General features: G+C 49.5%; 6 protein-coding genes across 6 annotated transcripts; 2 read left to right on the top strand and 4 right to left on the bottom strand.

Annotated features, from left to right (window-relative positions):
• Positions 1-197: 197 nt before the first annotated feature.
• Positions 198-1,280, bottom strand: MRS44_013092 (uncharacterized protein; the record flags this gene model as incomplete). The annotated part of the gene is made up of 1 exon (XM_065616581.1): positions 198-1,280. One exon carries the CDS (start codon positions 1,278-1,280, stop codon positions 198-200), a length of 1,083 nt encoding a protein of 360 aa, XP_065472653.1.
• Positions 1,281-3,032: 1,752 nt separating this feature from the next.
• Positions 3,033-3,950, top strand: MRS44_013091 (uncharacterized protein; the record flags this gene model as incomplete). The annotated part of the gene is made up of 3 exons (XM_065616580.1): positions 3,033-3,318; positions 3,383-3,677; positions 3,734-3,950. The coding sequence occupies 3 exons, from the start codon at positions 3,033-3,035 to the stop codon at positions 3,948-3,950; spliced, it is 798 nt and encodes a 265-aa protein (XP_065472652.1).
• A 1,237-nt stretch (positions 3,951-5,187) lies between these two features.
• MRS44_013090 (uncharacterized protein) lies at positions 5,188-6,159 on the top strand (the record flags this gene model as incomplete). Its single annotated transcript, XM_065616579.1, has 1 exon — positions 5,188-6,159. The coding sequence occupies one exon, from the start codon at positions 5,188-5,190 to the stop codon at positions 6,157-6,159; it is 972 nt and encodes a 323-aa protein (XP_065472651.1).
• Positions 6,160-6,351: 192 nt separating this feature from the next.
• MRS44_013089 (uncharacterized protein) lies at positions 6,352-8,602 on the bottom strand (the record flags this gene model as incomplete). The annotated part of the gene is made up of 3 exons (XM_065616578.1): positions 6,352-6,368; positions 6,451-7,770; positions 7,876-8,602. 3 exons carry the CDS (start codon positions 8,600-8,602, stop codon positions 6,352-6,354), a joined length of 2,064 nt encoding a protein of 687 aa, XP_065472650.1.
• A 1,203-nt stretch (positions 8,603-9,805) lies between these two features.
• Positions 9,806-13,932, bottom strand: MRS44_013088 (uncharacterized protein; the record flags this gene model as incomplete). The annotated part of the gene is made up of 7 exons (XM_065616577.1): positions 9,806-9,841; positions 10,038-10,802; positions 10,851-11,191; positions 11,274-11,624; positions 11,966-12,181; positions 12,825-13,110; positions 13,162-13,932. The coding sequence occupies 7 exons, from the start codon at positions 13,930-13,932 to the stop codon at positions 9,806-9,808; spliced, it is 2,766 nt and encodes a 921-aa protein (XP_065472649.1).
• A 3,141-nt stretch (positions 13,933-17,073) lies between these two features.
• On the bottom strand, positions 17,074-18,379 carry MRS44_013087 (uncharacterized protein; the record flags this gene model as incomplete). The annotated part of the gene is made up of 3 exons (XM_065616576.1): positions 17,074-17,556; positions 17,618-17,926; positions 18,128-18,379. 3 exons carry the CDS (start codon positions 18,377-18,379, stop codon positions 17,074-17,076), a joined length of 1,044 nt encoding a protein of 347 aa, XP_065472648.1.
• Between the last annotated feature and the right edge of the window lie 728 nt (positions 18,380-19,107).

Here is a 19,107-nt window from a genome sequence, read left to right as displayed (position 1 = left end):
TGTATCAAATATATCAAATGTCATTTCAAATCCGGTGTTTTCCATTTGTTTGATTTGATATAAGATTCTGGCATATTTGATTGATTTGTTTGGCTGTTTGTTTGATTGCATTTGATTTGTGGGCAGCGCTGCTCCTGTTTTAAAATGGCGCCCAGGCGCCAGTGTATCAGTCGCCTTGAATACCATGATTGCTACAACTATTCCAGAGGATGCTTCAGAACCAGCTTTTCCATGCTCATCTCGCCTCCGGCCACACGGCGGATTGCCTCTATACCCGCCTCAGCAGCAGTTACAACCGTAACAACAGGCAGTCTCAAGCCTCCCTCCGTGGCAGCCAGCAGATGTTCCATAATCTTGCGTACCCGTACAGGTGCCTCCGGATCTTGAGGTGCTCCCATAGCATTGAGATTACCCTTTGGTCGGTAAGAGGTGCAAAACCCGAAAGCGGAGTCTGCGGGAACCGGGAGCGTGCAAGCCAGACGAAGATCCTCAATAGAAGTGCTTGAGCACAATGCACTCTTTGTAAGCGCAGCAGTGCTTGGGCTACTGGTAGCAGCATGATTCATGGTCCCTTTGCCGACAGTATCGAAGGCCATGGTCAAATCAATCTCGAGAGTCTTCTGGGCTTTTTGAATATCATCGACCACGCTGGAGCTCTTGTAGTCGAAACAGTGCGTGGCTCCCAACTGTCGAAGGACGCTATGATTTTTGGCTGATGCGGTGGTGAAGATATACCGAAAGCCAGCAGCCCTGGCCATTTGAAGGGCCATATTGCCAACACTGCTAGCACCGCCCCAGATGAGAACTCCCTGCCCCGCCGGGTCGATGCCAGTCACACCAGCGGCTGGAAATCCGAGGCCGATGACATTGAACAAGGCATCTGCCGCTGTGTGTGCTGCCATGCAAATGGCACTAGCATCCTTTGATGACACGCTGCTTGGAATCTTGTAGAGCAATTCAGACCTTGCGACAGCCAAGTCCTGGTGCGTTCCGTGTGAGGATGGCATTGGGATGATGACGGGCGAGATGCCACAGACAGCGTCTCCAACTTGAAATGGTGAGTCTGGGCCCGTTTGTTCGACGATGCCTGACAGCTCGAATCCGGTGACGAAAGATTTGAGTCCCATGAAGTAGAAGTTGAGATCGCAGGGATTGACGGCTGAATAGTCGACCCGAACGAGACATTGGGAGCCTTCAATGCTGTATTTATCCGTCACTGGCTGAACGACGAGTTCGCCGTCGGCGGACAGAAAGATTGACTTGGATGTTTGAGCAGACATCTTTTGTGGTTCTTGATTGGATCTTGGGTTCTGTTGAGCCAGGTTGATTGAGAATAATGGGAAGAAGGCGAGGTAAAAGTAGTCCATTTATTGGTGACCTCACGCAGTCAAGAGGGACAGAGTGTGTGTAGTTTGGCTGCAACGGGTCACCTGTCACTGCGGTCTTATGCGTAAGCGTGTTAGACCGCAGCGTCAGAGAGGGCCCGTCCGCGCTCCCTCGTAGGGAGGCAAGTGTCTGTATATTGTAGTAGTGCTATATACAGAGGGAAGGTGGGGGGGTCAAAGTCGAGTCTTGACTGCGTGAGAGATGACGAGACACCTGCCGAGGCGAGCAATTGACTCCCCGTGAGGCAGTTGCAGGAGGGAAGAAAACCCCTCAGTGAACCTTCCGAGCCGGGAAGTCTATTGTGCAGTGTGGTCATCACGTGAGGCAACCCCAATAAAACTACTCCCTTTATATGGTCGCAAACTACCGTAGGATCTCGAGAAATCCGGACACTCTAGCGTCGCCACAAATGCCCGTATGGGCCAATCAATTCACGGTATTTTGACTGTTTAGCGGTTAAAAGTGGAAAAGTGGAGGAGCTAGAGTGTCCGGATTTCTCGAGGTATAATGCCCGACCTGTGTGGCAAGCGAAACAAGGAGTACCGAGGTCTCGCCGACGGGCCAGAGTGGACACTACCTAACACCAACGGGCTAATTCATACGCTTGATGTACATATGCTGAGACAATGGCCGTTGCTGTTCGATTTCTCGCCTTGCTTGGGCAGCAGTCGGGCTCAATGTCGACAATGAAACCCCTGCACGGAAATAAACGGATAGAGTTCAAGTCGAATTAAGGTTTGTTCAGCGGACATAAGACCCCCCGGAAAGCCCCGACGCCGACTGGTCGGAGATCGGTTGTCGCGCGTCGTTATCTCCGAATAGTGAAAATTGACCTGCCCCCATCGGCCAGGCCGAGGGGTGGTATTAGATGCTGAGACGTTCAATAGGGTTAAGGTCAGTCGTATTTTTTGGGTCTACTCGCGTTAGTATAAATTAATAATAGAGTGTTACTGTCAGACAGTACGTGTATTCGGTCCATTGATCCCAAACCAGCATGAATGAATGAATGAGTTTATTACGCCCGGGAGGATACGCCTCATAGGGCCCACAACGTTGTATCTCGTTATATTGTTTTTCATTATCTCACGCCTTAGGCCCTTAACCTCGCCAGTCCTTGCATCTTGCCACGTTCCCCAGCCTCGTTTGTCCCTGCGACAGGCCTGCTTGAAGGCCAACTTCTCCAAGTGTTCAGCGTCCCATCTTCAGCAGCTGAAGCCTGGTCTGTCTACCAGAGGCTGTGCTATGTTGGTTCTTACTATCTTATTTGATTTGTTAGTGTGTTTTTCCTGTCTGTTTAGCATCCAAACGGCCTGTGCTTATTGCAAACTTGATCGCTGCTCGCACCGCTCTAATCAGATGGGTGTGGATTCGCTTTTCATATAAGCTTAAGTCCGCTCGGGTCGTGACCTAATCTAGTGCCGGGCTTACGGAGTTAAGTTTCATCTCGCACCGCGGGGTGGAACTAGTATGTTCCTAATTTATCGCCGGTTATAGTGTCACGGTGTGTATTTTGGATAATTGGGCGTGTGATTGCATGCTTATATAAGTCATCCATTCCCATCTGCTTTCTAACCTCCAGACTTGACCAACTTCCTATCCTTCTCATTACTCAAACATCTTTCTCTCTATCTATCACCAAACAAACCATGGACAGCAAGAAAATTGTTCTCATCACTGGTGCCAATACCGGTCTCGGGTACCAGATTATCCGGGCCCTTGCCGGCTCGGACCAAGCCTATGAGATTCTGCTTGGAGGCCGATCTATCGACAAGGCCCAGGCTGCTGCCGAAAGCGCTAGGACAGAGTTCCCTAACTGTAAGAGCAACATTCGTCCTGTGCAAATCGACATTTCGGACGACAAATCTATTGATGCCCTGTTCAATCTCATCAAGGGAGACTATGGCAAGCTCGATGCCATGATCAACAATGCTGGTATTTATCTATCCCCAGTCCTGGCTTATAGCGGATGGCTCGAGGAGGCTAACTATTATATCAGGAACCCAGCTCGATCAGCAGTGGATGGCTGGTAAAATGTCAATGCGTGACATGTGGTCTGAAAGCTGGAACGTGAATGTTGTGAGCACCAATGTGATCACTCATCAGTTCGTGCCCCTACTTTTGAACTCTGACGACCCCCGTCTTGTTTTCATGGCGAGCGGCACTAGCTCTCTGGCCAACAGCATGGGTCCTGCATTGGCTATCAACAAGTCGCCACCCAAGGGCTGGCCTAAGGACCAGTTCAGCTTGCCTGCCTACAGAAGTGCCAAGACAGGCATGAACATGATGATGCGGTATGTCCTCTCCTTCGACGTAAGAATAGTAAAGATTCGTACTAATTCTGTAACAGTGAGTGGGACAGAACCCTCAAGGAGGACGGTGTCAAGGTCTGGTGCATTTCTCCCGGTTTCCTTGCTACAGGCTTGGTTGGTAATGCCGAAGCCATGAAGAAGATGGGCGGCATGGATCCTTCCATTGGAGGAAACTTTGTCAAGGATGTGATTGAAGGAAAGCGGGATGCAGATGTCGGCAGGGTCATCGTCAAGGACGGCATTCAAGCCTGGTAAATGGATACAGCAGTCTTCTAAAAAGACATCACTATAGATAGAAAGCATCACTCCATATAAATGACAACAGCCTATCACTCATTATAACCTGTCACTTCGGAATATCATAAAGTTGCATGTAAACAATGGATGTGTCTCGGGACCGGGATGGGAGTTTCGGACTTTGGGTGAGAATGCAGTCACACAGGCTACTCTGCATCAGCCAATCTAATAGAAGTACTTTCGTTTTCTTCTCTGATTTATTTCAACTATCTGTATTAGCATATACCCTGCAAGAATAAACTGCTTTTAAGATTCCCTAGGCTGCTTTCCTTTTCGAAGGGTATAAATCACTGTTCTCGCACTGAAAAGCGCCGTGATAGGTTTCAGTGACACCTCTTCTTTGGCTTCTTATTATTATCACTGGTATAAAGACTTGGGAGTATAATAGAACGAGTAGGCGCAAGGCTGTTGGCCTGATCAACAAGGCGCGCAGTAGCTAGTTTGATAGCATTAAGCTTATTGATCAACTGCTAATTAGACCTAGATGCAATTAATGTATTGTAAAATCAGTACCTAGGGTTCCGGGCCAAAGCGATATCAATTACTAGCACTCAACAGTACGAAGATATACCAAGTAAGAGAGAGAGTGTATATGAATCTATATAGCTAGGCATTTTAGGTTATAAACAGTGCCATGGGATAACTTCAGCCTTGACATTGGCTAAGCCGGAACTCTGCAGCTGGTTTGTTTCGACTTATTTCAAAGCTCCAGACTCGCGCCAGTACCTCTCGGCAGCAGGGTGAAGAGGAATAGGTGTAATACACATCTTCTCTGGCTCAAATGGATATCCCAGAGGACTCTTGTGCTGGGGAATATGCTGATACTGGCTATTGATCACCCACTTAGTATGGTCTAGGAGCCAAGTGATCAGATAGACAACATCATCGGGAAGGTCGTCACGGACAAACATGATTCTACACCCCGTGATGTGCCTTGTGTACGAAGCCATAGGGTCAGTCGAAATTACCCTTTTGAGTTTCGCGGTCACTACGCTAGCCTATTCGGGACTTAGCGCCCATAGCCTCTAGCCAACCAGAATTTAGCGGTCACACACTAACTTCATTCGATTTTCGCGGTCACCCACTAGCCTAATTAGGATTTCGCGGTCAACTCAGGGGGCACGCTCATTTCATCAAGCTGTAGGAACTTCAAGACAGTCCAAGTCAAGCATTGTAACACTGCATCTTGATCAATATGCCCGAAGCACCCAAGAAGCGTGGGCGACCTCGAAAGTACGATACCCCAGGGGAGAAAGCAAGGCAAGATGTTATTGCTAAACGCGCCCGACGGCGGCTTCGGAACTCCTCGGTGCATGGAGATATCCGATTTCAAGTCTATGTCCCCCAACCGATAGAAGGTTTGCCACCTTCATCCTCGCTGCAACGTCGCCCAGAGTCAACAAGCAGCCTTGACGTACTGGTGGATGCCGCTAGCAGGTCAAATCGAACTGAGATGCCACTCACCAGCCTCGAACCACACAGAACTAGGGAGACTGGCTTAAATTCGCCTAGCCCGTTAGGAGACGCGGCGTCGAGATCGTGCGAGATGGGACCATATGGTGACCAGTATCACTCGATCGAAGATGATGACATTTGCGAAACTTCGGACTCACGGTTGCACAATGCTACTATATCGGGTTCCTCACAGAGAGACAGCACGCTGAGGTTGTTGCCTGAGAGAACAAGCACCCTACCCGACCCAGATGCACATGAAGCAGTCGAAAACGACGCGAGTAGAATACGGGACGATGAGAACGCAACCGACCAAGAAGACGGAACTGGCGGTGGATTGCTGTCCGACGTCGAGTCTCAGTTAGAAGACGCTTTTGAAACAGACTCCAGCTCCGAATCGAATGTCTCAGATGCTGAAAGTGAGATGGACATGGATGACGCCAGTGTTCCTTCCGAGTCGGATCACTACTTGGCAAAACGTTTCTTAGAAAGGACCTGGGGGCGTTTGTGCGATTGCCAAGGGGAAGAGGAGGAGGAGGAGGAAGAAGAAGAGGAAAATGCCGACGAGGGTGCACGGCCAGGCTTGCTAATCAATCAATTCAATTCAATTCTGGCCAAATTGCAGTTGATTGATGCGGCTCTGCGGAGGAGCAGATTGATATTGATTACTATTGATCAATTTAGGGGTCGATTGACATTGATTGCAATTGATTGACAGATAGCGTTATTACTAAACAGAAACCTTCAGCGCTGACTGCCCATCAGTTACCAAGCACGGTGATATATGTTACGGAGGAGCCGACTTACCACTACTTTAACAAATCTATCACCCCCCGCCTGTCCCAATCCGCAAGGCACAAAGACGCTCCAATTATATTGCCTCCCAGCCTCGCACGGTGCGCCGGCGTCAGGAGTCCCGTAAGGCTGAAAATTCGTTCTGGTTCATCTGACATACAAGGTATCGATAGGATATCAAGGGCCATCTGTGAGAGATGAGGCCACACACTACGCTTGCTAATCCAGTACGTGATTGGATCTGTACAAGCTAAATCCTCTGGATCATCTGTCCGTGCAAGATAGTGGTCGTATTCATCCCGGTCTTCTTCTAGTTGGGCTACAGGACATGTTAGGTTATCAAGGAAGTCGTTGAGGCCCGATGCCACCACAATTCTGCGCCGCTCCGGAGGTCGCTCTGGTTGAATGAGAATAACACGATGCTTGTACTCAGCTTCCCATAGCTGTCTGACGTCGCGCCTAGCCTTATCACGCCAGTCTGGCCTGTCGTTCCAGAACTTGTCAACGAAGCTCCACTTCATGCGAGGGTGTAGCACAACAGCTGCCACATATATGGGCGAATCGTCCGTCAATCCATAGTACTTGTCAAGCTTCATCCAGGCCTGGTTGATATTGTAACGGAAGTGTTGTTCCTTATGATCTTTGTATCGCGTCTTGAACTCTTCCAGATGTTGAAGTAGGAACTCGTACGTAGGGAGTATGTCCCATACTCGACTCCCTGACGCAGTGCCAGGATTGCCTTGCATACGGGTTGTAGCCTCTTCAAAGTGTTTGAGGACTTCAAGATAGATTGTAAGAGTGTGCCAATCGTCATCATCAAGTGCATCATCCACAATATGAGGCTTCTCTCGTCGCCTCGCTGGAGGTTCTTGGGTGCTGTTGTGTGTGATCTTGTTCCAGTACTGCTGCCAGGCTTGGACCTCTGCGCCGATCATGATATCAATAGGTTTCCGAAGCAGCAGTCCCCGCTCTATCTCAGCTTTGTTGGAGTTCCAGCGGGTATCGTTGGCGAGAACTGGATCATATGTGAGCTTCCTTTCCGCATCTGGATCGCTAGCAGTGATATATACGGCGCGCTGGTGGGCGTGTAATTGTTTGAGTCTCTCACTAGAGCTCCTTAGCCACACCACGATATTGTGAAGCTTTCCAACTGGGCCTGCCTTGCGCCACTGCTTCATCTTCCTTAGAAGATCATCAGCAATCTCCTCTGTATCCTCGGCAAAGCCGTCGGGATCTTTGCCAAAAAGAAGCGCCCGTGCGACAAGATTGATCACATGGCCCATACAGCGAAGACGGCGCCATGCTTTATCGAAGCTGAATTCAGCAGACAGGTCCTCAAGACACGTATCATTCTCCGTTGCGTTATCTGCAACAAAATATCCGATCTGGTCCTCAGTGATTGCAAACTCGGCAAGGACCGCCTTTACCCGTTCTGCAATCCCAATACCGGTGTGGCCGGTAGACTGCTCAGGTAGGTCAAGTAGGAATGTGCGGAACGTGTTGTCGGCGTCAATAAAGTGTACAACAAGCCCTATTGCACATTAGCTTCTTATTAAAGTGTGGATCGATCCTCGCATTCTGAGATGGTCCCATGGATAAAATATCTCAGAGGCTGGGACATGAAATATATAATTACCTGCAAAGCATTTCATAGACCTGCTTGTCCAGAGGTCAAACGCCACATGAATCTTCGTCTGAGCCGCATGGAGCAACTCCGTGATAATTCCTTTATTACTCGCGTACTCCTCAATTATCCATGCCCGGATTGTTGTATGGTGTGGGAGGCAGTGATTTGAAGCCGTTAGGGGGTTAGCGTACTGGCAGAGATCTCGGAAATGTTCGCTTTCGAGCTTGTGAAACGGAATTTGATCACGGACAACCCAGCGAAGAAGACGCTTCTTCCACTGATCCGGTTCAAAGGCTGAGTTATAGTGATTCATAATCCGCTGATCGCGTAGATTGTTCGCGTTAAGGCCAACGGGCTCGAAAAAAGCGTGCCTAGGCCGCTTCACCGCTGGCTCACCATCCTTATCAAGGTGGTGATATTTGAGCATGTGGTTCTTGATGTTCTCAACACCCCTGGAAGCGAATAAGTACGACTTATGCGGCTTCTTTTGATGGCAGCTCTTGCACAACCAGAAGCGATTCTTCTCATCTGTCCCCTTCTGGACCTCGAAGCCGTGCTCCCAGTACCAGCCGCGTCGATCTGACGTGGTATTTGGTCGAATATAGCCAGGTATGCGACCCCAATTGAGCCCTGCATATGCGTCATCGTATGGTGGGGGCGGCGTGTTGTCAATAGGCACATCACTGCTGTGGCCTGACGGTCGCTGCAACTCGGAAAGGGCTGGAGGATCTGTCATGGCAGTGGAAAGGGACGTGGCTGATAACTGATTGTCAAAAGGCACGTAGGCAGACATTTGGACATCTTGTGTGGATAGTAAACAAACAAGGTAAACAATCGTCTCTGCTGTTGAGGCGGGGCAGGTCTCCTAGACGAGCCATTCAGGGGCCGCATTTGTCTTGCAGGGGCCTCCAGATTGGCCAATCCGATGCAAGCAACCCCGATCCTCACGGACGCTCACCTACCCTAGACCAAAACTAGGTATATGGTAACGAATCAACCGGAATCAATCAACGGGCACCTACATTGAATTGTATTGCATTGACTTATGTAATCTGGAATTCAGGATTGAATTGCATTGAATTGAATTGATTCAATAATATTGCATCAATATTGAAAGCCGTTGATTGATTAGCAAGCCTGTCGGCAGTTGTTAGCTGCTGGTTATATATATCGACATAGTGTGACCGCAACGGAATCCAGCGCAGTCGATGCCGGACTCAATAAAATCATAAATGCAGGACAAGGAGCGCGGCATCGTATATAGCAACGTAGTGAACTAAGATCTGGTTACCAGTTACGTTGTGCATACAAATGCCGATGAACCCGAGCCTCGTCGATGACAACGCGGTGTTATCAGTGACTCGGCTATTAGTCGAGCCAACCATGAGAAACCCGTACCGTCCGCCGCCAGCGAGCCTGTTCCCAATCACTCGAGCGTTTTGACCACCGACTACCGCCCTGTTCGCGCCGAGAAGTGGCTGAACTGTAAGTCGGTGATTAACACGTCCTCTAATGGCTCTCCCACCGAGAGAACCTTCCGGTGCTGACCAGAAACGGCGCTATGTCAAATTTAGGCTATATTGTGTAAATACCGGAACCACTTAGGATAAAAGAGCACCTTATAACAGTAAGGGTAGTGGTACGAGAATGGCGTCGAGCCCGACCAGAGCAATCTCGCCTTCCTTAATTGCCAGCTGCTTGGCGTAGGTGCCGCCTTTAAGAAGGATCTGATCCCGGCAACAGGCAGCGTCGATCGCATCCTGAATGGACTGGCAGAGTCGGACGTGTATGGTGCGACAGTCCTTGTTGTTATGGTATTACTTGCTCGCTGCATGGTCTCCGGCACTGCGTTTCATGCCGGTACCGAGGTGTGGGCAACGCGACTCATCCATCCTATTGCACTCTTACGCTTATTTTTGTCCCATAGATGATAGAAACGTCAATCTTTCCACTTGAATAGGGCACCGCCCCAGGACTATAAATGTTAGTAGCTACCATACGCCACCACCCTTTCGACAACCCCACCCTTTCGTCAAGCAAAAAAAAAATTCCCCCACCAAAACTCAACACTTTCATTTACACGCAGCTTGACCAGAATAGAAGTTATTTGCAAATGGTTGCTTGGTGTAAACTTACAATTGATGTACCTATTGATATTTAGGCCTTTTTACCAGCCTCCCCGACCGGGTGGTGCGCTGAGGTGGTACGATCTCTTCTCTGACTTCAATTACCGAAGCAGCCTCCGATTCTGACCCTGACTCCCCCGAAGAGCTATAATTCGCCACAATATCCTTCCTTTCGCTTCCCTTTTCGGTAATCGCTTCTCCAGAGGCTAGAGCCTCGCTAAGAGTCATGAACCGTTTATTGGGATTCGGAAGTGCCTTCCTCTTCTTCCCTCTCTTCAGACGGGCCAGTTCCTCCTCCAGACTAGCAATCTTCACGGTATGCGCCATTAACGTCTGCTGTTGAGTCTCAAAGCCTTTGGCTATCACGTTGTATCGTCTCCGTGTCTTTGGTGTTTTGTTTAGCCCAAGATCGCGGATTTGGCGGCTGGTTTTTGGTGTATCGTCCGAACCAAAATACGGCGCCCGCTCTGGAGTCCCCCTCGGGCTGTCATTCGGCTTATCCCCTTGGATTTCTGGGTGCCGCAGAGCTTTGGCACGTGAAATCGGCCAATTGCCAGTAACTCTCCAGCCGGAGAGTATATTCTTCTTCGTCATTCCCGCTTCACGAGCCTTGGCGTAGGCTCTGATGAAATTGACCTTATCCATCGGAGCTGAATCGGTCAGGGAAGCGAAATTCTCCAACTCTCGACGATATGCAGCTTTGGAGGCGTTAAATACTCCATTATCTAATGGCTGGAGTCCATGGGAGCAATGTGCTGGAAGGTAGCAACAGTAAACGTTGTTCAAAAAGCACGTAGCCATCCATTCGTCCTTGGCTCGGTTAGCAGCAACCTTCGGCTAAATAAACAAAGAAAGTACCGTTGCATGACTCCCATGGCCGTCTAGAATGATTAATCTGGCATCAGACTCGTCGTCAGGCTTGGTCTGTGGCAAATAGACCCGGTCAAGCCATTCAACCCCAATGTGGTTGTCGGTCCACCCGTTAGGTGAAGTTATGTAATGCCAGTCGGCGATTTTCTTGAATTCATCAAGAAACCACTGTTTTTGGAGTTCTTTCCCCTTGAAGATTATGCCAGGAGTTAAGGCGCGGCCATCAGCAGTGATGGCTTCGATGAACGAGGTCCAATTTCGAGTTTGTGGTCCCTTGAGAAGAGCCTTCCGCTTTGGCTCCGCGCTTCCGACCACCAAGCTATCTAAGCCTAACGAAGAAAGTCTAGTCAGCCGAATTTCAAAACTATGGAGAAAATAGAAATGGAGGCTTGCCAAAACCAATCATGATACCCCCTTCGTCAACGTTAACAGTGTTCTCAGGCTTAATCCAGCCGTACTGGCCCTCCCTGATATCGAAGTACCAATGAACCGCTTTAGGCGTGAAGGAGTCAAACCTATTAGCTTCTTGACGTCTACCCATCTTAACCTTAAGGTCTGGGCGGCGCTCAATGAATCTGGCTACCCAGTTGCGCCCTAATTCCGGTTGGTCGCCTTGTTGTCTTAGCAAGCCCATGACGCAAGCGCGAATCTGTCTGTGGGACGGAGCATATCCCAGAGACTCCTGACGAAGAACCCAGAAAGCCAATTTGTCTTCCTGATTCTTGGATAACCGTTGGCCAGGCTGAATTTGCTCTTTTACGGCTGTCTGGCCGTTAAGTCTGTCGATTAGAGTGGTTCGAGGCACTCCCCGTCGCTGAGCCGCCTGAGGGGTGAAAAGCCATTATCGGTGACATCCAGTATAGCCTCAGCCATGTCGTCTTCCGTATATTTCCAACGAGGCCGCGATGAAGGCATTTTGATCGTGTTTTGAGAGACTAGCAGGAGAAATGTTGGGAAAGAGCGGTGAGGAAATTGGGGATTGAAGTAGTGATATTTCCTTACAACGGCCTACATATATCACGTGCCCCACTCAACCGCATGAGACCAGAAACAAAAATTTCTATCAATTCTATACTTGATAGAAGCAACCGCATTCAAATAACTTTTATCCTGGTCAAGCTGCGTGTAAATGAAAGTGTTGAGTGTTGGTGGGGGAATTTTTTTTTTGCTTGACGAAAGGGTGGGGTTGTCGAAAGGGTGGTGGCGTATGGTAACACGTTGCGATGTCGAGGAAGTTGATAGGCCTTTGAGACCGGCGGAATGGCCAGAGCTTGTGAAGGGTGTAGCAGCAACGAGGTCAACCAAAAGGGTCTCGAAGACTACACAGTTGAGCTCTATGATGCCCAAGCTACGGAGAGATATGTATGAGTGGAATTGGCCAAGTGTGGCAAGCCTTCAGGAAGAGAAGATAAGTAATAGTCGTACCGAATGATTGGCCTTGAAAAATGGTTGCATATGATCATGAGATATACCGTAATATCACCTCTCTTGTAGGGAATGAAGGTGCCGCGTTGCGTGCAGGAGATGATAGTCAATAGTATATATTTGCGTTCGTTTCTGGGTGTTTTAACCGGAAACGAGCAATTGAGATTTCATAGCAGGAAGTCGATGCGTCATGTACTCTCATTATACTATCATTGATGACAAACTTATGCAGTGACCCAAGACTTCTGGGACTAACAGTAAATAGATCCTCAGTGGCTATGGGCCTCTCCATGTTTCACGTGGATCGATCTCGCTTCAAGCTGTTGCTTCCTTAATTTGGCATAACGTAGGCCGCACGCATTGCACAACGTCCTCGCTCCATCAGGACCCCGTCGCCATTCGGGTGTGTCAACTCGGTTGCAACTATGACACCGGTCAAGGGGAGCCGCACGCTATCAACGTGTGAGCTTTTTTTTTTTTTTTTTTGGTCTCAAATGATTGAACCTACCCTCAATCGCGTGTTGGCCTCTGTCATACCATGTTGGGGCTTCGTCGCATCTCCGTGCATGGGCTCATCGTGATCCTCCTCGTACGGGCTCTTCATCTTGGCTGCTTCACGAGCCCACTCGTTCTGGCTCGATGCTTGCAACAGACTCCTTACTTGCTCCAAATGCCGCTTGATGCGCTCGATGTTGCCGAGCATATCGCTGATATCCTGCTCTGTCGGTAGTCTGCTCGGGATGGGGTGAGCTCCGTGCTGCTCTTGAGTGATTCGGGTATATACTTCGGAGAAGTTAAGAATGTTGTGGGAGCAGGAGCCGATCTAAAGTCAGTTAATATTGCCACCCTTCTATGCTAGCTTATTCCGACATACTTGACTTAAAGAATCTTGGTAGCTCCAGCTTTCAAAGTGCTTAGTCACGGTAGCATCATGTCTAGCTCGAGGAGCACACACTCCCTTTTCCGTATCGGGAGGTTCCCATGGATTATAGGGCTTTGAGACATGGGGCGGAACCGCGTGCTTGGGAGAGATCCGAGAAACGGGCAGACGCATCTGACTAGGAGGTTGTTGGCCAGGTTGATAAACACGCGTAGGAGGCGGCGGATGAGGATGTGTATACACCGCGTTGAAGGGATAGTGAGACCGCGGAGGCCTCTGCTCTTGAGGATGATGTTGCCGGGGAGGAATGTCCGGCTTGGCTGAAAGGTCCGCCTGGCAGTCCGAGAGAGGCAGTAGCGGTCGGCTAGTGAGTGCTAGCCGATGAGAACTTGCGAAGGAGGTAATAGCATCTTGCTGAGGGGGAAAAGACGAAGCAGGGTGTAGCGGCTGTGGTGAGGAATGCTTCCCAGCCTTTGAGAACGATTGAGGAATGGGCTCGAAAGATGACGAAAGTTTGGAGCCTGGCTGGGTGCTAGAAGGAGGTCCAGGAAGAGGAGGACCCAGCTTGGTGTCCTGAATGAGTTCCGAGATCGAGGGCAATGGCCGACGATCCGAAGAATTATTACCGTTGGCCGGCTTCTGGGGCCCAACAGAAGAGATCATGTTAGAGATGCTGGCACTGAATGAGGAATGATGATAGTCCGAGGAGACTGACGGTCGAAGCGCGTGGTGAGTGGACGGCATAATGAGCATTGTCATGGCCATGGCAGGAGGTTCCCTATGCGAGGTTTCCATATCATCTCAAGAGATGGATAGGCGCTGCCGGTGATGGTGGTGAGAATGGTAGGTTGCAGTAGGTGGTGTAGTTGTTGGAGGATGGAGGCAGAGCGAAAGCGGGAAGAGTGAGGGAGTTGTTGATGTGGGAGGACCAGCCAAAAACAAGAGAGGATGCTGCGGCAGCTCTCGTATTGGAAGCAAACAGACCACTTCCTGATAGAGTTAGGGGTGTGGCAAATACAAAAGATGGCCTGGGGCAATTTGATGTCGTAGATGCATCTGATCTGGCTACATTCGGCTGGGGAGTGCTTGATGAATGAAGGAAGAAATAGACAGGCAGAGGAATGATAAAGGAAGAGCTTCCGTGACTTGACTAGCCAAGAAGGGTATCGAGATATGGAGCTAGCACTAGATGTGATGGCCTACTTAGGCGAGGGAAGGGGCTATACACATAGGAGGACTCACGAGGTGAAAAAAAAAAAAAAAAGGGTAGACGAAGAAGTAAAAGGCAAAGAAATAGATAATGTCAGAAGAGCCACGGGTATAGATAGTTCTGAAGGTTGATAGGAAAGATGATTTGTGACAGCACTAAGGCGGGAGATCGACAGGGAGGCGGCCTGGGACTTAGGCTTCTTGGGTGGACAGACGCATGCAGACCAAATGAGCGCGGCTTACTTGCTGGCTTTCAAGGCTGGCTGGGGGGCGCCAAATCCACCGCCACAAGTAAGAGTGCTGGGGGATCGGTGTTGGCCCGCTGGATCACAGACCAGACAAAGTGTAGCGCAAACTACTTAAGGCGGCGGCAAATCGTGAAACTGGCCTAAGGACCGGGGCTAAGGGACGTGGCGCTTAAGTCGGTTCAAGACAGAGAGATAGACGAGTGGAGCGAAACCCATGGCACCGGGTTATAATCCTCTCGCGCGTTGGGGGCGGGCAAGAAGGTCGATGTTTGCGGACGTTTGGCGTTGCGGGCTCTTGGTGCCGGGTGGTCGTGAGCTAGAGGAAGAAAACTTATGTCGGAATGAACTAGTTAGTTAACTGAACCTTGCCTTGACGACATTCTCCCGTGTTGATGTCATTGACTCGATCTGAGGTGATTGGGGCGTGCGGTCTGTAGTTTGTAGATGGTTGGAGCTGGCCTTGGTTGCGCACTGGCGGGTTGGCGACTAGCAACGGAGCAGTAGTGGACGACACCGGACCCAAAGCCGGGCAGTGCTGGGCCACTAATATGGCGGGCAAGGACGAAGCCTGCTGCTGCGGCCGGTGGCGTGTGGAAGGCACCAGAGCGGGTGAACACACTGCGGCGAAAGGAAGAAGAGGAAGAAGGCAAATAAAGGAGGAGAAGAAAAAGAGAGAGTAGGAGAAGGGGCGAGGAGCGTGAGCAGAGGTAACAACTCGAAAGTTGATGGTATCGTATTGTGAGACATGTGGAGGTGGTTGGATGCAAGGGAGAGAGAGCGAATGTTCAGGGGCAGGTGAGCGTGGGCCTCCTACAACTCTGAATCTCGGTTCAGGCGGCGTTGACAGATCTTCGGCAGCCCGTACCATCGCCTCGGGGATTGGATGAGATTTGAGTTCTTAGGGCATCTTACTTTACCGCTGAAGTCGGCCAACAAATACGGAGGCATTAAGCAATGTCCTCCGTCCTCATTCCCGCAGCAGCACAAAGCCGGCCTCCAATATTATAAGGGTAACTACACTGCTGCGAACTCGGGCACTTTAAGGAAACCGGCCTTATGTGACTGCAGTTCAACAGCAGCTTAACACATGCGGCAGTGCGCAGTTTGCATAGGAAGAACAAGTTGGCCGACAGACGGTGCAACAAGTTGCCGATGGATTCGGGCATGGCCAAGGGCCTGTGGATGGACAGTGCTCGAAAATGTGAACCAGTCGAAGAGGTACGTGGCTTGCACCCAGGCGAGCCTCCACCTTCCTTTTGTCTGTTTATGTATCTCCGGATATGGATACGCTCTTCCCTGACCCCTGTAGAAAGGCGCCGCCTCCATTGGACTCGATCAGTGAACAGATATCCTGCCCGATCGAAACCACTGATGACATGGTTGCCTGCCCATCCTGTCAAGCACCATCAGCTTGTCCCTCATTGCACTCTCGTTGCCTTCCGGGGTTAGGACGCTCTGCAATGCCAGCGGCTTGCATTCCCCTAATAGAGGGAAAGAACCGTAGCTTAAAGCGAGGTCAATCCGCCTACCATCTAAAGAAGGCTTTGGATCAGGAAGCCCACACTGGTCTGGGACCAACTATAGACGCAAACGGAAGGTCTCGAGTAAGACAGCACCAACGAGAATGTCTTTTTCCGTGGTGAGCTGAGTCGCTGGAAATGGGGTCTATCATATTTTAGCGCCGACTCTGGTCTGGACCAAATCTTATCACATCGGTGGCGCAACACTATTGGTTACGCTACCGATTTAGGCCATGATCGTGGGTGGAGAGTAGCCACCTTGAGGATAGGTCAGAAAATGAAAGAGAACGTCCGTGGCTGAGAATAATGGACTGATTTAGGCCTGCGGCATTTCGGAGTTATTGAGACATAGTTCAACGACTGAGTATATTCCCATAAGTGGGGTCCAACGGATCCGGCATGAGATTTCCTCAAGGGTCCGTGCCCGCCTTAGGCAGAGACCAATAGAACTTCCAGCAAACAAAGACAGCAAGATACAATGAGTGGGCTCCGTCGGGGATCAGTATTGACCATCGATGTTTATCTCGGAAGAAGTATGATGCACGCCAGGCCGCATGGGAATCCAGGGTGGTGAAATGGTTGACCCAGCGACCCATATACAAAGAAAAAAAAAAAAAATAGTTGGCCAAGACGAAATCCCCTCGACTGTGTTAAGGCTCCAGTCGGGTCACTACAGGGATGTCTGACCAATGAAACTGCACAATATGAATGGTACATTATTTCCCACCTAAATTAACCTGTGATAGAAGTCCTAACAATATTTTGAGTTACAAATCGCGACATCACACTGCTTACATCCCCACCTTGATTGATGCCTCCTTTTATTGCTGCTGACCAGCCTCAAAGGCTCCCTTGAGCTCCTTGACTTAGGCCTCCCAAGCTGACAACCTTGGCAAGCAACGCAATTACTTTTTCCTCTTCGGACATATTTATGCTGTGCCACGGCGTAAATTCATCCCCAGCCCGAAATCTCCGCCTTGGCTGACTTTCCTTGTAGAATGCTTTGAATAGCTCGTTATAATGCGCCGGCGCCAATCTTTCTGATTGGTATATTGCTTCCAATGAGGCTGGCCGTGGAGTTGCAAAAGGAAGCTATTCACAAGGACAACATCCAACAGGAAGGCCCAAGTGAGAGCATGCCAAGCGCCGCGGCGAATAGCATGATCGTAGCCCTGATATGCCCTCCTCTGGTCTCCTCGATCCACATGATTCATCTCATCATTATATGCAGCAGCCACGGTAGGGACTGATATGAGCTTGACCAGCTCGTCACCAGAAAATCGCTGTATTGGCCGTGCTGTAGAAGTCGTTGTTGACGGTCGCTTCCTCCACCGCTCACATCTCTCATCGCCCTTAAACACGGTTGATAGGAATAACACGAGGGCATTATCCTTCCATGCGATTTGGTTCACCTATTGGATAAGTAGGCATATTAGTAAGGGAAACATAGCCAAGAGTATCAAGGGTTCATACCTGGATATCAGGGGTTGGCACAACCCTGATCTCATTGAATTTGAACCCTGATTTCCCTGATTGATCCTTCATTTTGTAATCTGAAAGCTCCTTATAGATGCCACAGTTAAGACGGGCTGTGCCTGTAGCACCGTGGTCGTGTTGATGAAGAGAGAGGAAGAGGTCGGGCGATGAGAAGAGGCTATCCACAAAGACGTGATATATCAATTGTGGTAGTAGGTTCATGAGGGCAATAACGACGCTCTGAGTCGAGTTCAATGCGATGACTTTATCCCCGTCGTCTGTGAGGACGTGGATAACTTCTTCAACCTTATCAGCCTCGCTAGCTTCCCTCTCTCGGCTGGCTTTTCCTCTTCTTCCTCCTCGGCCGCGGCCGCGGCGGCCGCCTCTCCCTCTTTGAGATACCTACTTCTTCCTCTTTGGACGTTCAACGCCAACAGGACCGTGTTCTGCACCGGGCTGATGCCAAATCCACCGTAAAAAGATACCTAACTGGGCCACAACCCATACCTTGAAGCCTGTAACAGTAGGCTTGCCGGGCACATATGTGACCTCTGAGTTCCTCCCTGTATAGCGGATCATGCCCTCATCTACAGCGAGATGAGAGCCCGGCTCACAGAGCTGCGTTGTGGCATATTGTATGTGGTTAGACCATGGTTGTGCGCATTGAAAGACCTCAGGGAAGCTCTCATCGTCAGTAAATTTGGTATAATAGAAGGGGCGAAGGTGACGATGAAGGAGTTGAAACCGGCCATATGTCATGAACTTGATGACAGATTGTTCCGGGCGTTGCTCCCCGGCTTAGGAGTCTTCCAATAATCTTCAATCGCAATTTACTTATAAATTCCTATATAAATTAGGATCCCAAGCCAGATATATACTTCTACAGCGCATTTAAGCTTCCAGCTTTGCAACCGTGACCAGTCTTTCAATTCATGGTTCCGTGTCAAACAATTGGCTCCACTAAGATCATTAATGACACCAGTCAATTAATGAAAATTATCTAAAGAACAAAAGAAATCAAACAGCCATGTGTTCAAGCACAGCTATTTAAGTTCATGTCGTTAAGATTATGCGACAAGCCAAATGTGAAACCATATAGTTACATCCGGTCACACGAATGTTATGCGACAAGAAGCGATCAGGAGCGACAGCTTGAATCGCCAACGCTCCCAACGCTCCCAGCGCTCCCTAAGAACACCACAAAATATATAGCACACACTCATTTACACTTCCCTATATAACAGCTACCTCAGCTATCAATACAACTTAGTTACACTCAATACCCTTAAACGCATTACCAAACATGACTTACACCCCCTTGCTCAAACTACGCCTCTACACTCCTGCCAACATAAACCAGCACGGCCAGTTTATCCCTTGGGAAACACATAATCGTCACAATGATAATACCTCTCTATTTATACAGTTCCTAAAACCCGTAAAACAAATCCCTCCCAAATATTGATTAAACGAAGTAGAGAAGTGGG

The sequence above is a fragment of the Fusarium solani genome, assembly GCF_023522795.1.
Source record: "Fusarium solani strain SB1 chromosome Unknown bctg00000009, whole genome shotgun sequence".
In the NCBI taxonomy this organism is placed as follows: Eukaryota; Fungi; Ascomycota; class Sordariomycetes; order Hypocreales; family Nectriaceae; genus Fusarium; species Fusarium solani.
Note: the sequence above shows the minus strand (reverse complement) of the source record. Positions and strands in the feature narration are given on the sequence as shown.